This window comes from Ascaphus truei, chromosome 3 (genome assembly GCF_040206685.1).
Source record: "Ascaphus truei isolate aAscTru1 chromosome 3, aAscTru1.hap1, whole genome shotgun sequence".
Lineage (NCBI taxonomy): Eukaryota > Metazoa > Chordata > Amphibia > Anura > Ascaphidae > Ascaphus > Ascaphus truei.
This window is the reverse complement of record NC_134485.1, coordinates 238,303,844-238,325,560: the sequence shown is the minus strand read 5'-3', so window position 1 is coordinate 238,325,560 and position 21,717 is coordinate 238,303,844. Positions and strand designations below refer to the sequence as shown.

The 21,717-nt window shown below is 40.3% G+C and overlaps 1 protein-coding gene across 1 annotated transcript in view; it reads left to right on the top strand.

Annotated features, from left to right (window-relative positions):
* The window catches only part of SLC67A2 (solute carrier family 67 member 2), a 29,911-nt gene extending 8,931 nt beyond the window's left edge, over positions 1 to 20,980 (top strand). The window contains exons 2-6 of the mRNA XM_075590427.1: positions 5,420 to 5,507; positions 6,957 to 7,000; positions 8,115 to 8,244; positions 11,299 to 11,508; positions 12,284 to 20,980. Of these exons, the coding sequence (XP_075446542.1) occupies positions 5,420 to 5,507; positions 6,957 to 7,000; positions 8,115 to 8,244; positions 11,299 to 11,508; positions 12,284 to 13,089 (1,278 nt within the window). The 3' untranslated portion in view covers positions 13,090 to 20,980. The remainder of the gene's footprint in view (positions 1 to 5,419; positions 5,508 to 6,956; positions 7,001 to 8,114; positions 8,245 to 11,298; positions 11,509 to 12,283) is intronic.
* The last annotated feature ends 737 nt before the right edge of the window (positions 20,981 to 21,717 follow it).

Below are 21,717 nucleotides of genomic sequence, written 5' to 3'. Positions count from 1 at the left end.
GTTAATGCTTCGGCTGTGTTTATATTATCAACTAAATAGAATGTGGCATATATCTACTTTCAGCCAAAAGTTATAATTCATGTTCGGGTCCATTGGAGATTATTTTTAGACCTATTGAATGCAATAGGATTTTTCTCTTTGACACATTTTGTGCCCTTTTTTTGTGCCAGAGTTGCACTACTGTTGCCTTGATACACAAACCCCATAGACTTTGATCATAGGAACACAGCCTGCGCGACCAAGTCTCAGGAAAATGGTCATCACAAACCACTATGCTGCTCCTCGTAGATGTGTATTGTAATACAAGCACAGCTTTCAATCTCAAGAACAGGTAGCAATACAGATGCAGCGGCCATTATTGAAACACTTCACGCGGTGTATACCTCGGAATGCCCATGTCCTGCCGCGGGATTTCTTCCAACCGTACCGCGGCGCAGGCGAGAGCAGAAAATGGCATTTTAGTGTTCTGGTTTTTAAACAGCTGAAATTGACACAGTAGCACAGTACTGTACAGCATTACAAGTCATTAATTTCATTGCATTTAATTGCACACAATCCATGAAATTCAAACAAAGCAACCGCGATAAACACCAGTGCCTGGGGCGATTGGCCGCGTTAATACTGCGTGGAATACAGCAGAGCGCATGAAAACAGCGCCGGGATTTGTTCCAATAACGGCCACTGCATCTATATATCCGTGTGTTCCAACCTACATGATACCCCCCGCCCCCCCTTTGAAGGCTCATTATTACCCACCCCAACACAAACCCCAAAATGACAAAACTTACACATGCATGTGGTAAACACCACAGCTTTATTTTTTTACGCCAACAATAGATCACCCAATGTAACTACAGTACAACTATGTAACCTATATTGTGCACAGTAAAAAAAAACATACAAAGCAACATCTCTTAAAAGAAATGATTATGAGCACTAGAACAGTTGAAAATCATAGTGGTTTATTCATATGAATACCACATGGTAACCTTGGTAATCATTTATTTGAAGAGATGTTTCTTTGGAGATATGTATTCTGAACTGTTGACCTTACAATTAACATGTAAACCAGGACCAGTACATTGGAAGGGCCCACCTCAAGTCCACGCACCTGTACTACCCTGTACAGTGCCTCAACTTGGAGCACCAGCTAAGCCAAAACATTTACAGATGTAGCAGACATTATTACACCTGTTGCCACACGTCAACGTGCAACATCACGCAATTAGTTTGCAAAGTCATGCAAATTAGCTGCCGCTGCATTTCTTTCCATGGAGCCGGGCTAACGTGATATTGAGCCATAATGTCTGCTACATCTGTAAATGTTAACTTGAACATTTAATTAAACAACATCTGAAACATCACAAAACATGCTAGCATAGGGATCACAACTGTTAAGATTAGGAGCCTTTTTGAAAAAGAAAAGGGATGGGGGAGGAGGGCAGGTGTGAGAGTGCTATAGTGCCTTGTAAAATTGCATGAGGAATTGCATGGAGAGGGTTACTGAGTCCCATACCTTAAATACTGCTCCCATGTAAAGCATGTCAAAAGGGAAGGCCAACCAAGGATGCCTGTCACTAACCCGGATTAACAGGTGCTCTAGCTAACCACTACTTCCCAGCTAATTAAAACCCAGAGAGTATAAACAGCAAGTGAGGGCAGACAACGTTTAAGAGACCTCCAGTTGACTCTGGGCTACCCCTTACTGCTTTATCATGCATTATAAGATTTGTGTATTTAAATCCCAATATACAGTAGAAGACAATAATTAAAGCAGCAGCCCTGACTGCTTGTTTTTTTGGGGAGGGTTGGGAGGTTCATTTTTTTTCATTGCCTGTCCACCAGAGAAGATCCATGGTCCTCTGATCTCTTCTCTCCCCTCTCTGTTCTCAAACTGCAAATTGTTTTGTCCATCAGGCAAAACTACTTGCCTGGGGAACATAAAATGACCGCAGGGCAATACAAATCCACAACGTCATCAGATGACGGCGTTCTGTCTGTCTGTCTGTCTACTGGTGACCCCGCGCCCATATTTGTTTTTCTATCAGAGAAACTACCACACATTTATTAAAGTTGATTTTACTGGCAACTGTGGGGTCCCTGTGGCTAAGATACCATAAATGAGCTCCACAAGACCATTACTACAGAGGTAAAGTGAAAAAAGAAATGTGAAGGACATTGCTGCTTTAATTCAATCCCCTCATGTGAGTATCTCCAGGTTTTGTTGCATAAAATGTCTATTTATAATCCTAATCTCGGTAATTACCATTGTTTGCTGAGCAATGGAGAATAACATAACACTGAATCCCGTAAAGAGCATAGCGTTAACTATAACGGCCATTAGTGATAATGACACGCGAATAAAATGTTATAATAACATCGCAAATCCACAAAGGTCTGTTAAGGTTGCATTAGTTAAGTTATACCTAAAGTTGGTGTTTCTCTCATCCAGGCCCTAAATTAGAAATACAGGGTCTGGTTGGATGTTACACTACAGTTAGGAATGATTTAACGGACATACATGTAGTTTTATTTCTCAGCGTTCTTTCCCTCTTCTCTCTTTCTCAACTCAATTTAAAAAACAATTTGAGAGTCTGGGTCGGAGTAACCCGAAAAAATCACATTATTGAAAGATAAGGCAAAGTTAGACTACAACATAGTTGGGATCCCATTTTAATTATGGTGCCTAAGGTTGATACTGTGCTGTATATACCGGCACTGGGCTGACCTGTCAGTAACCACAGCTGATAGGTGAGTCGGAACTGCGCTTCTCACTCCACAATCGGGGCGCACGGGGGACGGAAAGGGAGAAATACGCGTTGTGGGATATGCATACTCCTCGCTCCCTCCAGCCTTTATTTATAATCATTGACAGAAAGAACTGTGGTAGGGGGAGGAGGAGTGGGTCTGTATCTCACAGCGTTGTGTGTGATTTTGTGTTTCTGCTCAACAATTTTCTGGCTCTTAAAAATGTCTGTCTTCTAAATTTGATATATTTTTGTCCCCCCTGTGAATAACGTGGTGTTAAGCCTATGCTAATGAGATCTAGAACAGCTGTTGTTTTTGCCTATAACTAGCTTTGAGGATACGCGTTACAGGAGCTGCACCTCCCCACTTGCCCAGAGCTGAACTGCTGGTTGTCGAGATGCTTACTTAGAAAAGTGCTGCAGGTACTTCTTTCTATTAAAATCCCTGCGTCTTGCAGGCCAATAGGAATAAGTTGCTGCCTCCCATTGACCTGCTTCACGCGGGAGTTTGAAACTCCATTTTGTTTCCCCTGGAGGGGACTGTACTGGCGCTACCTACAATTGCGAGTATCTCGGGAACCAAGCAAGAAGAAATAAACACAGAGCGCACCAGAGGTAAGTATGATTGTATTAGGCAAGAATAATAGGTAAGTAGCAACTTACAATGAAGTAAAATGAAGTTAGTGGATCGCAGGTCACTGTGCCTTCAATCAGAAGAGACACTAAGGTAGTGTGATGTTCGCCAACTTCAAAGCCCGCGTGCTGGGTCTGGTTTGATGTTTGTCGGTGATTCTTCACTTCCGGGTTGTGTCTCAGTGCGGAGGCTCAGCATGTATGAGACTGGCGGGTCTCCAGAAATGCACTGTGGTATGACCGCTACGCGTTTTGCACATTTCCGTTCTTCATTAGGGTCTCACGTTACAGGTCAATGTCCAGTTTTATATAGGCCCCGCACAGCGGGAGCCAATTGTGACTGATTACATAAGTGAAGTTAAAAAATGAATCACAATTAAGATCGTGTACATATTAGAAACCACTACGATATCGATCAGATATATGTTGGTATGGATATGTCATCCCACCCATATAATACCAACATGTTGCTAAATAATTATGGAATATGATATAAAATGTGTTGATAACAGTAGATAATTAGTTAAAGGTGTAATATTATACAACCAATACAAAATATTTATTGACAATAATAAAAAGTAAATAAAATAATAAAACATACATAATGAAACAAAAATTAAACGAAATTTAAAATGGGAAGATAAAAAAAGGAGGGGGAGGTGGGGTAAACAAAAAGGAGGGAGAAGAGGGGATGGGGTAGGAGAAGAGTGGGGAACAGGGGAGAGGAAAGGGACAAAAAGGGGAAGAAGGGAGAGGTAGGAGGGAAAATGGAGGGAAATATGTGTGTATATGTAGCCCATATATGTGTGAGTAATAAAAAATCCATACCATCTGGAAAATGAAGCAACATACAAACATTTAAACTAAATGTAAATCAATAGAAAAGTTGTATAAATTATGTGATGAGAATACATAGAGCCCTGATGAAGAACGGAAATGTTCAAAACGCGTAGCGGTCATAGCACAGCTGATCTTTGATCATTGTCTGCTGCAGTGCCTAACGAAGCCTTTCTGGAGACACGCCAGTCTCCTACACACTGAGACACAACCCGGAAGTGCAGAATCACCACAAACATCAAACCAGTCCCAGTGCGCGTGATTTAAAGTTGGCGAACATCACACTACCTTAGTGTCTCTTCTGATTGAAGGCAGAGTGACCTGCGATCCGCTAACTTCATTTTACTTCATTGTAAGCTGCTACTTACCTTTTATTCTTGCTTAATATACAATCATACTTACCTCTGGTGCGCTCTGTGTTTCTTTCTTCTTGCTTGGTCCCCGGAGGCTTTCTTCAGTGGAGTTTTGGGGAACAGGGAGAGCTCCCACACTCAGCAGCTGCAACGAGCATAAGCTACTGTATCCTGTGAACTAACATAACCGAAAGCCCGAGCACAGATTCAGCCTCCTATCTCGGGAACTAGTTGGTCCCCAGAGCTGAAAATAGTCAGCCCTGATTTAGGGGAGCTTTGTAGATCTGGCCCATGGGGGGCTGCAGGGATTCTTTGTTTATTAAAACAGGTAGGACATTGTTATGCTCATTGGTTGAAATGGCTTAAGAAAAGTAGTGGTACTGTGCCTGAATTTAAGAAAAAATTCAATTGATATAAAGCTCTTTGGACTGTATATTTTAGAATGATTTAAGCAATAATAATGGTTTAACACAAGAAAGGGAAGGTAAGTTTGTAAAATAAAAAATTAACGGTATCCTGGATGAGAAAATAGAAAGGTACAGGATACGTAGTACTGTACTTCTATATACTACATGCTTAAGAAGTAGCTCAGTGGTAATGTTACAGCATTTGAAGCGGGTGCCAGCTCCTTATGACCGTGGGCATCAAAATTAGATTGTAAGCTCGACAGGGCAGGAACGCATTGTGTCTGCAAATGTATAGAGCTGTGTACACTGCCAGCGCTTCTTAAGCAAAATATTATATTTACATTATTTATATCTATATATATATATTATGTATGTTAACCCATTTTTGTATTTGTAAAGCATGTTTGTCATTTGTAACGCATACATTATGTTTTAATTTAAGGACCTCTTCGGTGTGAGTATGATTGTGCCGTTATTAAATCATCACATCAGATCCCTTGGAGCCAGCCATACGACAGCAGGAATAGTAGGTAACAGTGATTATGAATCTAACACATGTTACTAACCATACACCTACAGTATATTCCTGATAGTTATACTACACGTTTGTATAAGACTGGTTTTCAAACAATAAGGGTGAGGGGCGTCTAGTTGTCCATGGCATAGGGTTATCCTAAGGGGTGTAGCTATAGCCCAGGGGACTGCACTCTTGGGGAGCCCGCTCCGCCCATCCCCCCTGTCGGCGGTACATTGCGGGGCCTGAGATGCAGGAAGCACAGAGGGAAATCTCTTCCTCTGCAGGTGGGCGGGGCCTGGGTCAGGGGGCGGGGTCTGGGTCAGGGGGCGGGGCCCTGAGATGCAGCAGGAAGAACAGAGGGGAAAATCCTTCCTCTGCAGAGTCTCTGTGGGTGGGCGGGGCCAAGGTCAGGGGCGGGGCCTCAAGTAGTGCAGCGTGGGACTGGATCTGCAGCCTGAGAGACAGGCTGGGAAAGGTGAGAGGGAGGGAAGGGTTAAATCACAGGGGTAAAAACAGATGAAAAGGAAAGGATACAGGAAGGAAGAGACACAAAGAGAAAATTAAGTACAATAGAGAAATAAATAAGAGGGAAAAGAAAGACTGAGGCTGCGGTCCCATTCATCACTGTGACATGCACGCCCGGCGGGGGGGGTGGCACGTGCACAGCGCTAACCGCGATCTGCGGTTTGAAAGGAGAGAGGGAGCTTGCGACGGGAAGGGGCGTGGTCGGGGATTTGCCGGGGCGTGGCCATGACGTCACGCGGCTGGTTCGCCCTCATTGGGTGAGCCGCCGGCGGGGCATGGCCACGCCTCCGTTGCAAGGTATAAACTCAATTTCATTGAGTTTAAAAAAAACTTGCAGTACGGCGCAGCTGCACCTTCAGCGGGAAGGTGAGTACTGGGCCCTTCCCCATTGAGGGGCGGTGCTTATACGCACGGCGCACGCCTCGTGCGCACGTGGCAGTTACTGGGACCGCAGCCTAGGGGAGAGAGGGAGAAAGCAAACATGCAGAGGGAGCAGAGAGAGAGCGAGAGACATGAGGTGGCCCTGAACTTTTTTTTGCCCGGGGCCCCGCACATGCCTAGCTACGCCACTGGTTATCCTACTACCCTGTTCACATGAACTGGATTTATTTGTTGATCAGGTCTCAAACCTTTCATTGGAGTAAAATGATGATGATGGCCCATTCACAGGAAAATTAACCAGTCATTTGGTCGTTAAAACATGTTTAGAACTACTGAAGCACGTCTCATATCTGGATATATCTTGCTTCTAATAAACGATGTGTGTAACTACAATTTAAATGGTTAGTTACCTATTATGTTTCCAGATACAAGACATCTTTTCATATTCACTCTTAATGATTCTTTAGTAAGAATTGATAATGCGAGTATTTTGCAACATATTTCATGCTAAATTCAGAACTGATCTATTTCTTACTTGTATTTTTTTTTTTTTAAGGATCTTTCTATGGTGTTTTACAGCTTTTTTCCAGTCCAATAGTGGTAAGATTCAAACCGTTCTTCTTCAAGCTGATCGTATATTGTCAGAAGTGGTAGTTCATTGTTGAAACTGTTTTAATGTGGCAGTTTGCCTCTGAATTACTTTTTTTTGTATGTATGTACCTGAATCAGAGTTATTTGTAGTTGTTTTTTTTTTTTTGCCACTTTTGACGCAAAAAAAATAGAAATATGGCCACCAGGACTGTATAAACAGTACTGCAATAACACCACAGCTTTCTATTGGCCGTGGAAGCGAGCCTGGCTCCCCGTGGTCATCTTGTGACTTGGTGGGGGAGCACTTGGTGCGTGAGCACCGGCTGCTTCCACAGACCTCGGGAGCCACGGATCAGCTCCAGGGGACCACCGGTTCAGCTAAATTTATAAAAAAAGTCTTGAGCAGCGTGGATTGCTGCTTTAAGCCATTAGAAGCTATTGGTGTGAATGGACAAGTTCTAATTGTTTGTGTTTTATTGAAATACCCTTATGTGTTGGCCCTGGTAGAATAAGCTTGCTTATTCTATCAGAAATCCCTACTGCTCCGTGCTCTTATTTTTAGTCTCTCCATGTCAAAAGCTCCCCTCTGGCCGTGCTGCTAGGCAATCACTGGGAGGTATTCCTGATAATTACCTGCATACATTTGGTCGCTGGCAGCACTAACTTGAGCAGAAATAGAGTTTAACTGTATGGACTTGCAGCACTTAGGTGTGGGAGTTCTCTAACCTAAGTTTTTTAAAACGTATGTGATGAAAGTTGTTCTTTGTGAGCTTCTAGAATGCTTTGAATGAAGTAAGGATGGGGTGTGCATTGCAGATTGCTTATTTCATTGTAGTTTTTATTGTAATGATTTAGTACTGCTATATGACACATGGAAGGCTTGGAAAAAAAACTCAGTGGCAATAATAATGATAATAATAACTTTTTCATATAGCGATTTCTCCCAATGGGACTCAACGTGCTTTACAATTACAGTATAGTGCAACGTAACGCAGCACACTCTGCCCAGATGAGCTTACAATCTATGTTTTTTGGTGCAATCACAAGTTTATAATTGTGTCACAAAAGTGGCTGCCTGGTTATCGAAGCTAAATTCTTACACCACTGTTCTATTTCTCCAAAGGGAAGTTGGAGTGATATTGCTGGAAGACGATATTCACTTATTACCTGTATTGTTCTTAGTGCCCTCGGTTATGGCCTTCTTGGCCTATCGACTAACCTTTATATCTATGCCATTGCCAGAATACCTGTTGGTAAGTAACTACCCATGGACGCATTGAATTGGATTTTAAGAACAAATAGGTCTGTAATGGTGATGTATGATTTTAGAATTTAAAAAGAAGGTCATTTTCTTGGAACTTTGCTAATATTTTAGATTTCTGCTTACTTCAGCTTTTGTTCTCAACAAGAGACAAAATGGCCCCTATGCTACATCCAATATGACAAATAATTTAGTACATAAATGGCTTTTCCGTGACATTGTTGTCGGCTTAAAATATTTTGGCCACTGTATTGAACTAAATGACCAATATTTATGAAGAAAGAATACAGATAAAATACATGGGCAGTCCCAGCCATTTTTTTGGGGAGTGGGGGGGGGGTTCTTCATTTTTTTAATACAGGATTGAAGCAGGGAGTCTCCCTGAATCCCATTAATTTCAGCTCCGGGACCCCCTGCTTCCAGAGATACTTACCTCCGAAAGGGCTGTCGGTATCCCTCTGCAGTTTTCAGCTTCCTCGTCACATGGGTCAACAGGAAGCCACACGTGATGACATCACAGCTTCCTTTTGGCTCACAGCTTTGAAATGCAGACATACCCTGTATAGTGAACCCAAGAGTGGCTACCGGCACCCTCTATGACGGTAAGTATCTCCGGAAGCAGGGTGTCTCCTGAGCTGAAATTAATGGGGTTGAGCTCCGGAGACCCCTACTTCAATTCTGTATTAAAAAAATGGAGAAAGGAAAACCCGGCTGGGATTACCTCTTTAATGTACTAAATTATTTGTCATATTGGATGTAGAATGGTGACCTTTTTGTCTTTTGTTGTATACATTTTGGTCACAAACCCAATAGCGCTCCAAATGACGTGTGTGTGTTAAAAAAAGGAAATGTGGTCGCGTTCACAACTACTAAGAAATAAGTGCTTAAATACTGAAATTAAATAATGAATGATTCTAATGATAAAATTGATAACAAACCAAATCCATATAAGAGAAAAATTGTGCCCAGTAGAAAAGGGGGAAAATTTGGTGTGATAAACAATCATAAATTACTATTATCAATATAAAAAAATATACATATGATTTTACCATGCAGTGCACAAATCTAAAACATGCATAAACAAGAAAAAAATGAGAGTATGTCAATCAAAAGTAGTAAAGTCAAGAAATGTTCCTTAAAATTAGGAGTCTCTAGGAATAAAAAAAAGAGTGTGTTTTCCGGCGTCAAGGGCGGCTTTTCTAAAGAATGTACCACATCCAAAAGAAAAACTAAAGAAAAAATGAGAAGTGCTTCAAGGTAAAAATAACAAAAACTGTTTATTCCATAAAATGCAAATACTCACTGACAAAACAGAATAAAAACGTTGATGCTGTTATTGCAATTAATAAAGTCACAGGTACCAGGTATTAAGCTGTTTACCACGGAGGTGTCCAGTTATCAAGCAAATCCTAGGAGGACGTCAGCTACAGGAACATTCATCAGCTGTTTCTTCAGCCAGGACTTTGAAGGTGGATCCCTCTGTTTCACAGGCACGGAGAGCAGAGGTGCCACAGTATTACCACCAACGATTGGCCTGCAAGGACCTTGACTGTGGTTATACATCAGCTGGTGTGCCAGCTAAAAGGTCTGTGAAGGAGGTTTTTTATTTATTATTCTTCCTGCCAGTATGTGATATATCACCCTTCCCACAGTGAATGATCAGCTGGCTTACTGCCTGATATCCTCTGAGAGGGGAGTTTCAGCTAATTCCTTGGACAGCCTTTTTATAAATTGCGCACCAACTATAATTTTCCCTGCAGTTCCCTGTTATATACAAGAGGACTTTTCATGTGAGGACTGTATTTACCAACAGGTTATATCATCTGTTTTGTGTATTGTTCCCTAAGTAGCTGAAGACCTCCTAGGATTAGCTTGATAACTGGACACCTCCGTGGTTAATATCATAATACCTGGTACTTGTGACTTTATTACTGGCAATAACAGCATTAAAGTTTTTTAATTCTGTCTTGTCAGTGAGCATTAGCATTATATGGAATAAATAAACCATTTTTTGTTATTATTTTCACCTTGGAGTGTGCACTTCTCATTTTTTCTACATACATACATACATAAAAACAAAGAGAATTTATAGCGCTTATAAAGGGAGGGTCACAATTAGTGAAGAGGTAGCATGGCAAAGTGCTTACCCCATGAAAGACTCTACATAAAGAACAAACAAACATAAAAAATGAAAACCAAGGATAAATCACAAAGGAAAAGGTAACAGGGAAGGGAGGACAGAAACAAGAGGATGCTGACTACAGCAAAAAAGTGCCGAACATATGCCAAAAATAAAAAGTATATATAAAAATAAAAACTGGAGCTGCCATGCAGCTGTCAACAGGATCAACCACCTCCCACGATTCACTGCAAAACAAAAGACTGTGCAGCCTCCACAGCATAATCCAGTATAAAAATTTCATAAAAACAGGCCACTCGCAAGGATGAACAGAACTTGCACATAGAACTGTTAATGCATGAAGGATCGTCTGAGTTGGAGCAGGAACTCGTCCGGTAGCTCTCCTGACAGGCAGCTCGATCTTTGCCTTCCCCCGGCACACCCGTGCTGCATCCTCTGGTTCCTCCGATCAGAAGGGCTCAGTTAGTATGATGGTCCTTCCTAAACACAGGCACCTTGCTCTGTCCTATTTGCGTTACCCTACGATCGAGATGCCTGTCAGGAGAGCTACTGGATGAGTTCCTGCTCCAACTCGGACGATCCTTTGATGCAATTACAGTTCTGCGCGCAAGTTCTGTCCATCCTTGTGAGTGGCTGTTTATGCAGATTTTTCATTAAATTGTTATACTGGATTATGCTATGGAGGCTGCACTGTCTTCTTTTGTTTTGTAATACACACACACACACACAATGTAGTGTGTTTGGGTTTTGAACTTGCTAAGACTGTGTACGCCCTAGGTAAGTTGGTAACCGTTCACGTACTGTCTTAGATTTTGTCTTTGTTATACAGTGTATCCTGTAAAATAGAATAGTGATTCCTCGCATTAAAGGTATTCAGAGAAAGAAATGTGCTTTTCTCCCCTACAGGGATTTTTAAACACTCGCTCTCCATTTCAAAAGCCTTCCTGTCAGACCTGGTGCCCGAGAGAGAGCGCCCTCTTGTGATGGGAAGGTTTAATGCAGCTTCCAGCATGGGCTTTATCCTGGGCCCTGTGGTAGGCGGTTGCCTTACAGAACTACCTGGTGGTTTTTACATTACCTCCTTCCTCTGCTCTGCCATTTTTATTATAAATGCTGGTAAGTAGTGAAGTATTGTGAAAGGAATATATTGATGAATAACTCATTATTTCCATTTATTATCATTTGATGTTATTTTGCCCATGTGACCATTTTGTGGGGGGAAAAAATTCAGTGCTTAATCTGCTATTAAATTAAATTAAAAACGGTTGTCCCATCTTCAGATGCATTTTAGACCGTGTAGCTGCGTAATGCTAAAGACCACAACAGTAGGATGGATGAATAAATGAATATCCGGATACTTGTGGGGGGACCCCTAAACATAAGCTAGATAGAAGACAGGTACTGGGCTGCATTTTATGCTATAAACCATGGATCTGCAGCAATTTGAAGATCTTTAAAATGCATCTAAAATTTGAACTCTCCACATGAAAGTGAATGGACTGAATATTTGAAATAACTATTTTACAAGTAAAAGGCTATCTTACAGAGGTCATGGTATTTAATAAAAAGTACCATGAAATTTATATTGACCTGTAAGGTAATTCCAACCGCCTGTGCCTGCTGCCCCTAAAGCAAACAGCCAGACTAAGGAAATTTAACAGGGGTACTAGAAATGCACAGTGGAAGCAAGTAATTCTATGTGTGTGTATGTATATATATAGAGAGAGAGAGATAGGCAAGGAAGCAGTGTCTTTCCCTGACCTAAAATATTACTATTATTGTTATATATTATGTCCATCATATTTGAATGTGTAAAAGATTATGAGAAAATAGGAGTAATATTAAGATTGTAAGAGTTCACTTACCTATTTGCACTTGTTTACTTTAACAGGTCTTGTTTGGTTTATACCACGGAATGAACATATATTGAGTAGTGTTGTGCCTTGCTCTAATGACTTCACAATTTTTAACCAGAAGACAACCACAATACTCACCTCAAAGTCTGAATTAAACCTGTTGGTCTCTCATGAGGCCAACGGGGTAATAAAGTGTAATGCTACACAGTCTCTCTTGGTTCAAGCTATTGCCATGTTCAGGAAAGTTATCGGAGTGGCCTTCTCCCATATGTGGGACATATTTTTGGTTCGTTTGCTAATTGGCATTGCTGTCATGCTGTACTACAGCAATTTTGCTCTGGCAATGGAAGAAAGATTTCAGATCACCCCACGGACGACTGGTTACTTAATAAGTTATGGCAGCACTCTTGGAGCTCTGGCAGGCTTTTTGCTTGGACCCCTTTCCAGATTTTATGAGCACAACTCCTACACAATGATGTTACATTCAAGTTTTCTCACATTTCTTTCCGTCTTCATCTATGCAGTAGCACCTACAATCTGGATAGTTGTTTTGTCTTCTACTTTTTTGGCCTTCTCCACCAATGTAGGGAGGACTTGTGTCGTTGACCTTGAATTAACCCTAGGTGAGAAACATGGAAGTGGTACACTTATAGGAGTTGGACAGTCTGTAACATCAGTGGGGCGGATACTCGTTCCTCTGCTCTCAGGAATTGCACAGGAATATAACCCTTGTGGACCTCCTCTGCTTGGTGCTCTATTGGCACTGGCATCCATATTTTTGATGTACATAAATAAATCACGTTACAGTGGGTCTACACACTGTAAAATAAAAAGGGAATGAAAACTTATATTTGAGAAACAAAAAAAGAGATCGGAAGTATTAGGATCTGTATTGGGCAATAAAAAAAAAAAAAACAATACATACATCCTAAGAAGAATCTGTTTCACTGGCAGTGGATAATTCTGTTGCAGATGGGAAATGTGGCCCATTATAAAATGTTGTACTGGTGCAACCTGTGTTTGCACAGAGCTCATCTACTGCCCAATTTCAAATGTCCCAATGGAAAAAGAATCGGAACTTAATTTGTTTGCATTAAAATAAGAGTTTATGAGCTGAAACTTATATACAAAGTTATTTAAAACTCTTACATTTTAGAGCAGTTTAGAGTTGCACTGCTCAAGTACCTTTGGATTATGATGCCACAACGTGGCACATACACATTGCACATTTATAATGCTGTAGTTCTATCACGAACATCCATTAAACATTAGGAATTAAGTGTATTTTCTTGCACACTATGCATGTTTTTTTTGGCTAAACAAATGAACAAGAATGTATTCAAGTGTTGCAAACAAGAGTATGTATTTAACATTGCTACCTGGCCCTAGATTAATGGAACATCTCAAGAGTTTTTGTTTTTTTTGCAGTAAGATTTTTTTTTTTTTAATATTGCAGATGGCGACAGATTGATCTAATTCAGGAGTTTACATTTGTCATCTCAATGTAAAAAGTAGTATTGGGGACTGTGTTCCTTTTAATCTGTGGTAAAGCATGATATGTATGTAAGATATGTCTCATATCAACAAAATGCTAGTATGCAAACTGGGCTGCACATGTCTGAATTTGTAAAATGTGTGTGTTTGTCAGGATACTATATAGAGATATGTGAAACTGTTCAAAATGCACTAGCAACATTTTTAGCATCTTCATTTTATTTTTAACCATCTAGCCAAGCCTCAAAGTGCTAATGTCATAAAGTTAGTCTTAGATTTTGCAGATTCGCACGCTTTCAGCTAAATCTCGCCAAAGTGTGAGCAAAACATGGTGTATGGGCATTATTTATAGTCTCAATATTAAGCAAATCTAGCTATTTTAGAGAATTTCACAAATTGGCAAAAAAAGTGAAATTGCATATTGATTGATGCTTGGCGAGTATGTGACTGAAAATGGCAAATTTTAACTGGTTTGTGACTTTGGTTGAAGGTTTCTCGCATCTCTAGTACTGTACTTAAGTAATTATTTTAAATAGTCAAATGCAAGGCACATTGTGCCTGGCTAAAGGAGTTCAATGTCTGAAACAAAGACAAGGTTGTATTTTATTTACACAAATTATTATAGACAACAATTGTAATGTTTACATGTATGATGTAACTTTGAATTTGCACTTTGTTCCATATGTTGTCTGCAATGTGGCATGTGTAAAAAAAACATGATAAAATAATGTGATCCGATAATCAAAATGTCAATGATCAAAAAATATTGTACATGATTTTGTTTCAAATGTTAAGCAATTTATTCCAGCATCACATATAAATTATGGGAAACATTTTGGTGCAAACCCCCCTACTTCAGGCTTACCTATGCCTCAAATCATTGCTGGTGATGCTGGAATAAATTGTTATCATTGCAATTCAATAATGTAGATTATTTTTATCATTGATCTTTTTGAGTGCTGGATCACATAATCCTGTAGCAATTGTTTATCTGTGTGACCTTGGAGTTTAGGATGGACGTCCAGAGCATCTGTTTTCGCCATAAGAGGACATATTCTGAGAAGGAAAATAGAGGTGAAATGTTCGCTACTGTTTGTGTTTTTGACAGTGTGAAAAACAGGACATTCCTTGCTGATTAGTGCCCTGTCATATATCAACCAAAATTGTTTACCTTTCTTAAACTATTATTTGAAAAGGGCCTTCTTTTTTTATTGAACTCATTTCTAATCACTCAATAGTCAGAGGCACATCATGTCGTCGTTGTAGAGGTAAAAATCATTAACTACATTCTTTGAGTACTGAGGAAAATGCAATGACATGTTTTGACATTATTTCAAAATCATACTTAATGAGTTTTATGTTTTGGTAACTCTGAACTATGACTAAATTGACACTTAATGAGTTTTTCAATCGAAATATCAAGAAATTCCAAGCCAGGAAGGTAATTTAGTGAATTTTTGCCAAAAATGCACTTAATGAGAGTTACCTCTACAACAACGATCAATTTCGGTGACAAAGTGAATTTCTGACTGTCATAATTGGGAAACTGTAGAAATGTTTTGTACCATTTCAAAACACAAGTAAACATTCTTGATTTCGCTCCGGTCGGTATGTGTATGCACTTTGCCGTTTCCTAAATTGTGATTGCCAGCTGAAGAGGGCTTATGAGAAGCGTTTGTCAATATATGGTCAGCCCTTCAACACTGGCTCCAAGAAAAGCAGAGATAATGATTGCACACGGCAGCTCCAAGAAATGCAGGCATTCAATGAATGAGTTCAAAAGTATGTAACCTGTCTACAATCCAACCGTAACAAGGTTTTTTTATTTGTAGAATATTTGTTTAAAAAGTATTTTGCTGAATCAGCGTTAAAAGAACATACCAGCAACAGTTTCTTGTAATGTCGATTGAACGAAGTTATGTGCACCATCTCCATGTGTAAGCAGTTCATAGAGAAAAGCAAATATTGGAAACTGGTTTGCAGCAGTAACCTGAACCCAAACCCTTTCACCAGGAAAACCCCTCCATTAAATTGCAGTGTTTAAACTGGTACCGTAATACACCCATCAGATTGTGTATCCTAAAACTTGTGATTTACATTTGTATGAATACAACTCACTCCTTTTTAGTTGTCAAATGATGTACTTGATGACTATTCTGTATGTTATTTAATGTATGCCTTTTATTCTGAAAACTATTACGTTGGAGACTCCTTTTTATTTTTTTTAAATGACGTTCGATGAGAAAAGCAATAGGAGAGTGCAATAATTGTATGCCATGCTAAGACATTTGATCATTATTTCAAATTAAGCATGTCTGTTAAGCTTGGGAAGTTAAAGCAGCAATCCCACCTAGTCATTTCCCCCCCATTTTTTTGTTTTAGCTCTAAGGACGCCTTATTACAAAGATCGAAAAAAAAAAAAAAGATTCTGAAGTTCAGTAAATGAGATATACAGTACCAAAAATAACTTGGCGCTTGTCTCCAAACAGTATGGTCAAACTGTATAATAGTCTCTAATAGAAAAGCAAAGGGAGACCGCACTCAAAGTCTCACGGTCTACAAGGATCAGATCACCAATTCTTATCTGGTGTAAAAAGAATCTTAATTTATTGTCAAACAGCAGCACAAATACTCCCTCTGCTTTGCTCTCTGGTTCCAAATATACCAGTGTTAAAGGCCCCTCCAGGGAATTCAAAATAGGGACCAAATCTCATGGGTCCCGCAGATCAATAGGAAGACACAACGACATTGGTTGCGGATTGATATTGGGTAGCAGTTTAAACACCCAAGACGTATATTGGTAAGTATCTCAGGAACTAGGGTGTCACCTGAGGTAAAAATAATGCCACAGTGGGGCGTGGCCAGTTGTCGATCGGAGTGGAGGTGCTAAGTGTGAGCTCCGGGCCTCATTGCGAACTTGACCCGCGCCAATAGTTGCCCCCAAATACAACACCGGATGGCTCAGGTGACGGGGACCACCCCACGGAGGAAAAAAGTGGAGAATTCCAAAGGAAAACACCCGCTCCCAGACCCTCAAGTGGAGAGAAAATGGTGCCGACCTGCAGTGCAGCCTCCCGGTAGGAGCGATCCCCAAAAGGGGATATTCATGTGAAAATACAAATAAAGAGATTTTTTTTTTAAATGCCACAATACTCCTCTCCCTCCCCCAATTCTATATATTGAACAAACTGTTAATTTAGCAGGATTTCTGCGTTACAATTTAATATTTGATTTGTTTCCACTAGTGGAAACTGACTACTACTGTAGAAGCAGGACATTTTAGCATTGTCAGTGCTAGGAGTTGGAGGATGTAACCCCACACAGATCAAGTTGTATTCATAGTGTGGCTGCAGATTTTGCAGCCCTTTCCTCTGCTGCCAAAACTCCAATACATGCCCACCCTCTCTCCTTATTTTGACTATTGTAACCTGTCCGGCCTTCCTGCCTCCCCCTCAATATCTGCCAAGCACCTTTTCTCTCCATCATTAATGCCTATCTTAAAACATCCCTCTTTAATTAAGCATTTGAGTAGATCAAAATTAAATAAGTTATGGTGGGTGTAAAAAGTGCCAAAACTCTCCACCGTACAGAAAATAAAACGATCACTTGTGAGCATATTCACATGAGCACAGGGTCACCTTTTGCTTCAAATCCATTTTCATATGGACCCCTATGTGTTTTATGCCTCCTGCATTGCATGCCTGGGTGAAAGCAGTACATAGCCAGTAAACCTATTCACAGATGTTTCAACCTTTTGAGTCTCATCAGGGTGGTTATACTGGCATTGTAGTGTAATTTGAAGCTGTGATAGGTTTCAACCACACATTAAATAAGTTATGTGGGTAAAAAAAAAGTGACATAAACCCTCCACCGTACAGCAAATAAAAATATCACTTGTGAGCACATTAATATGTCTTAGACAGGTCTGCAACCCTGCTTTTCACCATTTTCTCCTAGCATACAGCACTTCCACTGCAGCAAGGGATTCTGGGAAATGGCACTCGAATGAGCACACTGTCACCTGTTGATTCACATCTTGCTTATGCCTGTCGCATTACACAGCTTTTCAGCACAGCCTGGGTTGAAGTATTGCATAACTTCACATTGCAAAGCCAGTATAACCAGCCTCACACTGATGAGACCCAAAAGGTTGGAACAGCTGTCTGTGAGTAGGTTTACTGGTATGCACTTCTTTAACCCAGTACGCGCTGAAAAGCTGTGTAATGCAGCAGGCCTAAGCTCATAGCGATCCATGTTAAAATAGACGAAGTAAAAGGTGTGCTCATTTGCATGTCAGTTCCCAGAATCTCTTGCTGCCATGGAAGCTCTGTATGCTTTGAGATAAGGGGGAAAAGCAACGTTGCTGACCTGTCTGAGACATGTGATATGTTTATTTGTTGTTCTTCTGTGTATAAATGTTATTAAAACAACAGTGCATAAAGTAGAGCTTCAGGTCAGTTGCTGCTTCTACTTCACCCATTTAATTCTGAGACATGACCCCTGAAAATCGGTGGAGTTAAGAGTTTTAGAAACATGACCAGCTCATCTTGTTTCAATTAACAAGAGCTATTTAGTACTCTTACTTATAAATGCAGTTTGTATAAGCATATATAACAGAAGAGAGATTTAGAAATGTGATTACAATTGCAGAAAACCTTGTTTACACAGTTTGTAAATGTGAGTGTTTACATACATTATTTGTCTCCCTCAAACTTAACAAATTAATTATCACATATCATTTCAAAGCACTATTTTGAATTACTGCCATAAGCGGTTAAATATAATTATTTCTGATTAACGTCAGCTAATTAGATCATCTGCTTGAAAACATAGTTCCTGTTTGTTGATATTTTTATGTCTTAATTACTATATACAGTACATGTATTTTTCTGCACAGTGGCCACGATAAATGGCTCCTTTTAAAAACAAGAAGTATTTATGTTTCTTGATGTAGGAGTACACTAGTGAAAATTGCACTGTTAAATTAGCTTAAATCCATTCAAAGTACATAAATGTTATTGTTAAAAATGTTGTCCTGGAAAGCATTCTCCTGCAGAGAAGGGTCAACACATTCCATAAATAGAAAAATAGAACAAATACTTGTCATGCCATTACACGTTATTTCTATTACCAGCCTACTATTGTTTAAAATAGTGTATAAAATGTCGTTTTGAGGCAATTGTAACATGTCTAGGAGTCCTGGACATACTTTTTAACCCTCTGAGTACCCAATTTCATAGTAACCACAGCTGAAGGAGTGGCTCAGTGAATAAAGACACTGACTGATAACAATGACACCGATTTTGAAGCAGATGAGTCTGGTGCAAATCCCAGCGTCAGCTCTTTGTGACCTTGGCCAAGTCACTTTATCGCCCTGTAACTCAGGCACCAAAAACATGCATTGTAGCTCATCTGGGCAGGGAGTGTGTCTGTAATAATGCTGCTTACAGCGCACTATACTGTAATTATGAAGTGCTTTGAGTCCCAATGGCAGAAAAGCACTATATGAAATAAAAAAATCATGAGGCGTGGCATGCTAAGGGCCCCATGATGTAGCATTTACTTGTTTGCTACAGGGAGATCATATTCACGGTCTGACCGGACGAGTGACGACATGATAATTATGTGATTACTCCAATTACATGATTGTGACGTGCCGGGGGGCTGTGGCACTCTGGTACCTCGGCACCCACTGGCACTCAAAGGGTTAAAGCATCAAAACTCTGTAGAATGAGGGGTCCTTTGGAGTTGAACTGGGCTATTCTCTGCTCCAGGGACTGTCCCAGGAGGCGTTGGTACTTTAGTATATAGGAATTATGTCATAAACCTGTATTTATATGATGTTTACATATTCGTTATTTTTTTTACCTGTTACTTAGAAAGTATTGTAGCATTTAAAAGACATTAGAAGCATCCGTGTTTGTGTCAAATATTGTATGGAAACACTAAATGTAATAATATCTTCTCATTTTGCCCTTCTTTGCTCTAACCTGTTAAGTGGTGTAACAGGGCATTCTTAGAATGGGTGTTCTATTTAAAATGCATAGTGAAAGAGTGATGCATTTTGTGTGTACGTTTGGATATCATCTGTAATCATTGTCTGCTGTTGAAATAGTGTATGTATGTGACAGTGTAGCAGTGTGTGTATTGCACCAGGTTTTGAGAACCTGTTGAAGATATGCAGATATTTAGTAAATTTGGGAAACTTAACTATGTTTGTACTAAAACTGTGCTGTATTAGTAAAATAAAAATTTCCTGTCACCAGTAACTCCTTTGTTCCAAAATAAACTCAGTTGAGGTGATATTGCTGACATCATATGCTATTTGTAGGCTCTTTTCACCATATAATAATAATAAAGACAATTGCATGTTAAATTTGAGAAAGAACCAAACTTTAGAACTGGAAGCTTGGTCAGATATTTGGGAGGCAGGGACACTTTTTTTAATTTGCTCTACAATAAAGGAAAATTCCTACAAAATAATGTATACAGTAGATCTTACACCAGCCAAACTTCACAAATATGCCCTTCTTGTTCACTTTTCTGTTGGAGAGTGTAAACAAATATCCACTATGTCACTCATTTAGCAGTTGTCCTAAACTAACCCAATTATAGAACTTAATATTTTATCTACTACACCAAATAATGGGGGGTAATCTAACACGAGACCCATGGACAATATTTTCAGGTAAGCCTATCCCTGGACCGGTATTCTCAGAAACTGTCGCAGATATACTAACTGTTGTTAAATGTACAATAGCTGGTGACTAGACAGTGGCATAACCACAATTTTTGGGCCCCCCCTTCCTTGCCAAAACTTTTTAAAAGCCCCTCTGTCACTTTTTCCCTTTCCGCTCTAACTCTCCCCACACTCCACTCTAACTCTCCTTCCATCTCTAACTCCCCCCTTTCTAACTTCGCTCATGCTCTAACTCCCCACTCCTCTATAACTCCCCCCCCTCTCTCTCTTCCTCTCTAACTCTCCCACTCGTGCCCTACGCCCTAACTCTCTCACACTGACCCCTCCTCTCTAACTCTTTACCCCTCTCTAACTTTCTCACTCTTCTCCCCTTCTCTCTTTCACTCTTCCCCCCTCATCTCTAACTCTCTCTCCCCCCTGCTCTCTAACTCTCATCCCACTTCCTCTCTAACTCTCACCCTCTCTCTAACTCACTCTCCCCCCTCCTCTCTAACTCACACTCAAATCCCACTCAACCCCCACCCCCACCCCCCCATTTCTTACCTTGCAGGCAATGTGGGATGGGAGCGAGGCCTCTGTTCCCACGTCGGTGGGAAGCTGAGGCCACATGGGCGGATGCAGGAGTTGGGCCTGATTTCTGGAGGGGTCCAACTTCCAGCATCGACCAAGACATTGGTACAACGACGAGGGGATGCGGGGGTCTTTATCTGAAGGCCCTGCAGCAAACAGAGGCCCTGGCAGCCCAACTCAGAGGTTGGGCCCATCCTCTGGCCGTGCCCAACTTTCAGTGTCGATCAGCCACAGTCCCCTCCCACTCTCGAGCCCACCTGCATTTCAGGGTTTTGCAGTAGTGTAGTTAAGCCCCTGTGATTGGAAGTCCCCTCTTCGTCCCACATTGACCCAAATCAAAAATAAAATATGGGTGGAGATTTCAATGGAGTGACTGACTTCATACCTTAACGATACAATGAGTGGATTAAAAAGAGTTTGGACCCCAGTTTTTACACTTTAGCCAAACTCACAAATTGGGCCCTTTACATCTTTGATATGTATTCAATATAGGAATAATTATAATCATCAGTGTGGATGAATTGCCTTGTAATCAAACTTCACTGGTAATATTTTTGGTTTTATTCTTCCTTCCTGTTAATAGATTTACATATGTTAAATTCCTGACTACTGGAAAATGTGTGATCCTAATGCTGTAATGTTTATATGCACTTAATAAAAAATTATGCAATAAAAAAAAGTTTGGCAGTATTTTGTGGATTGTTT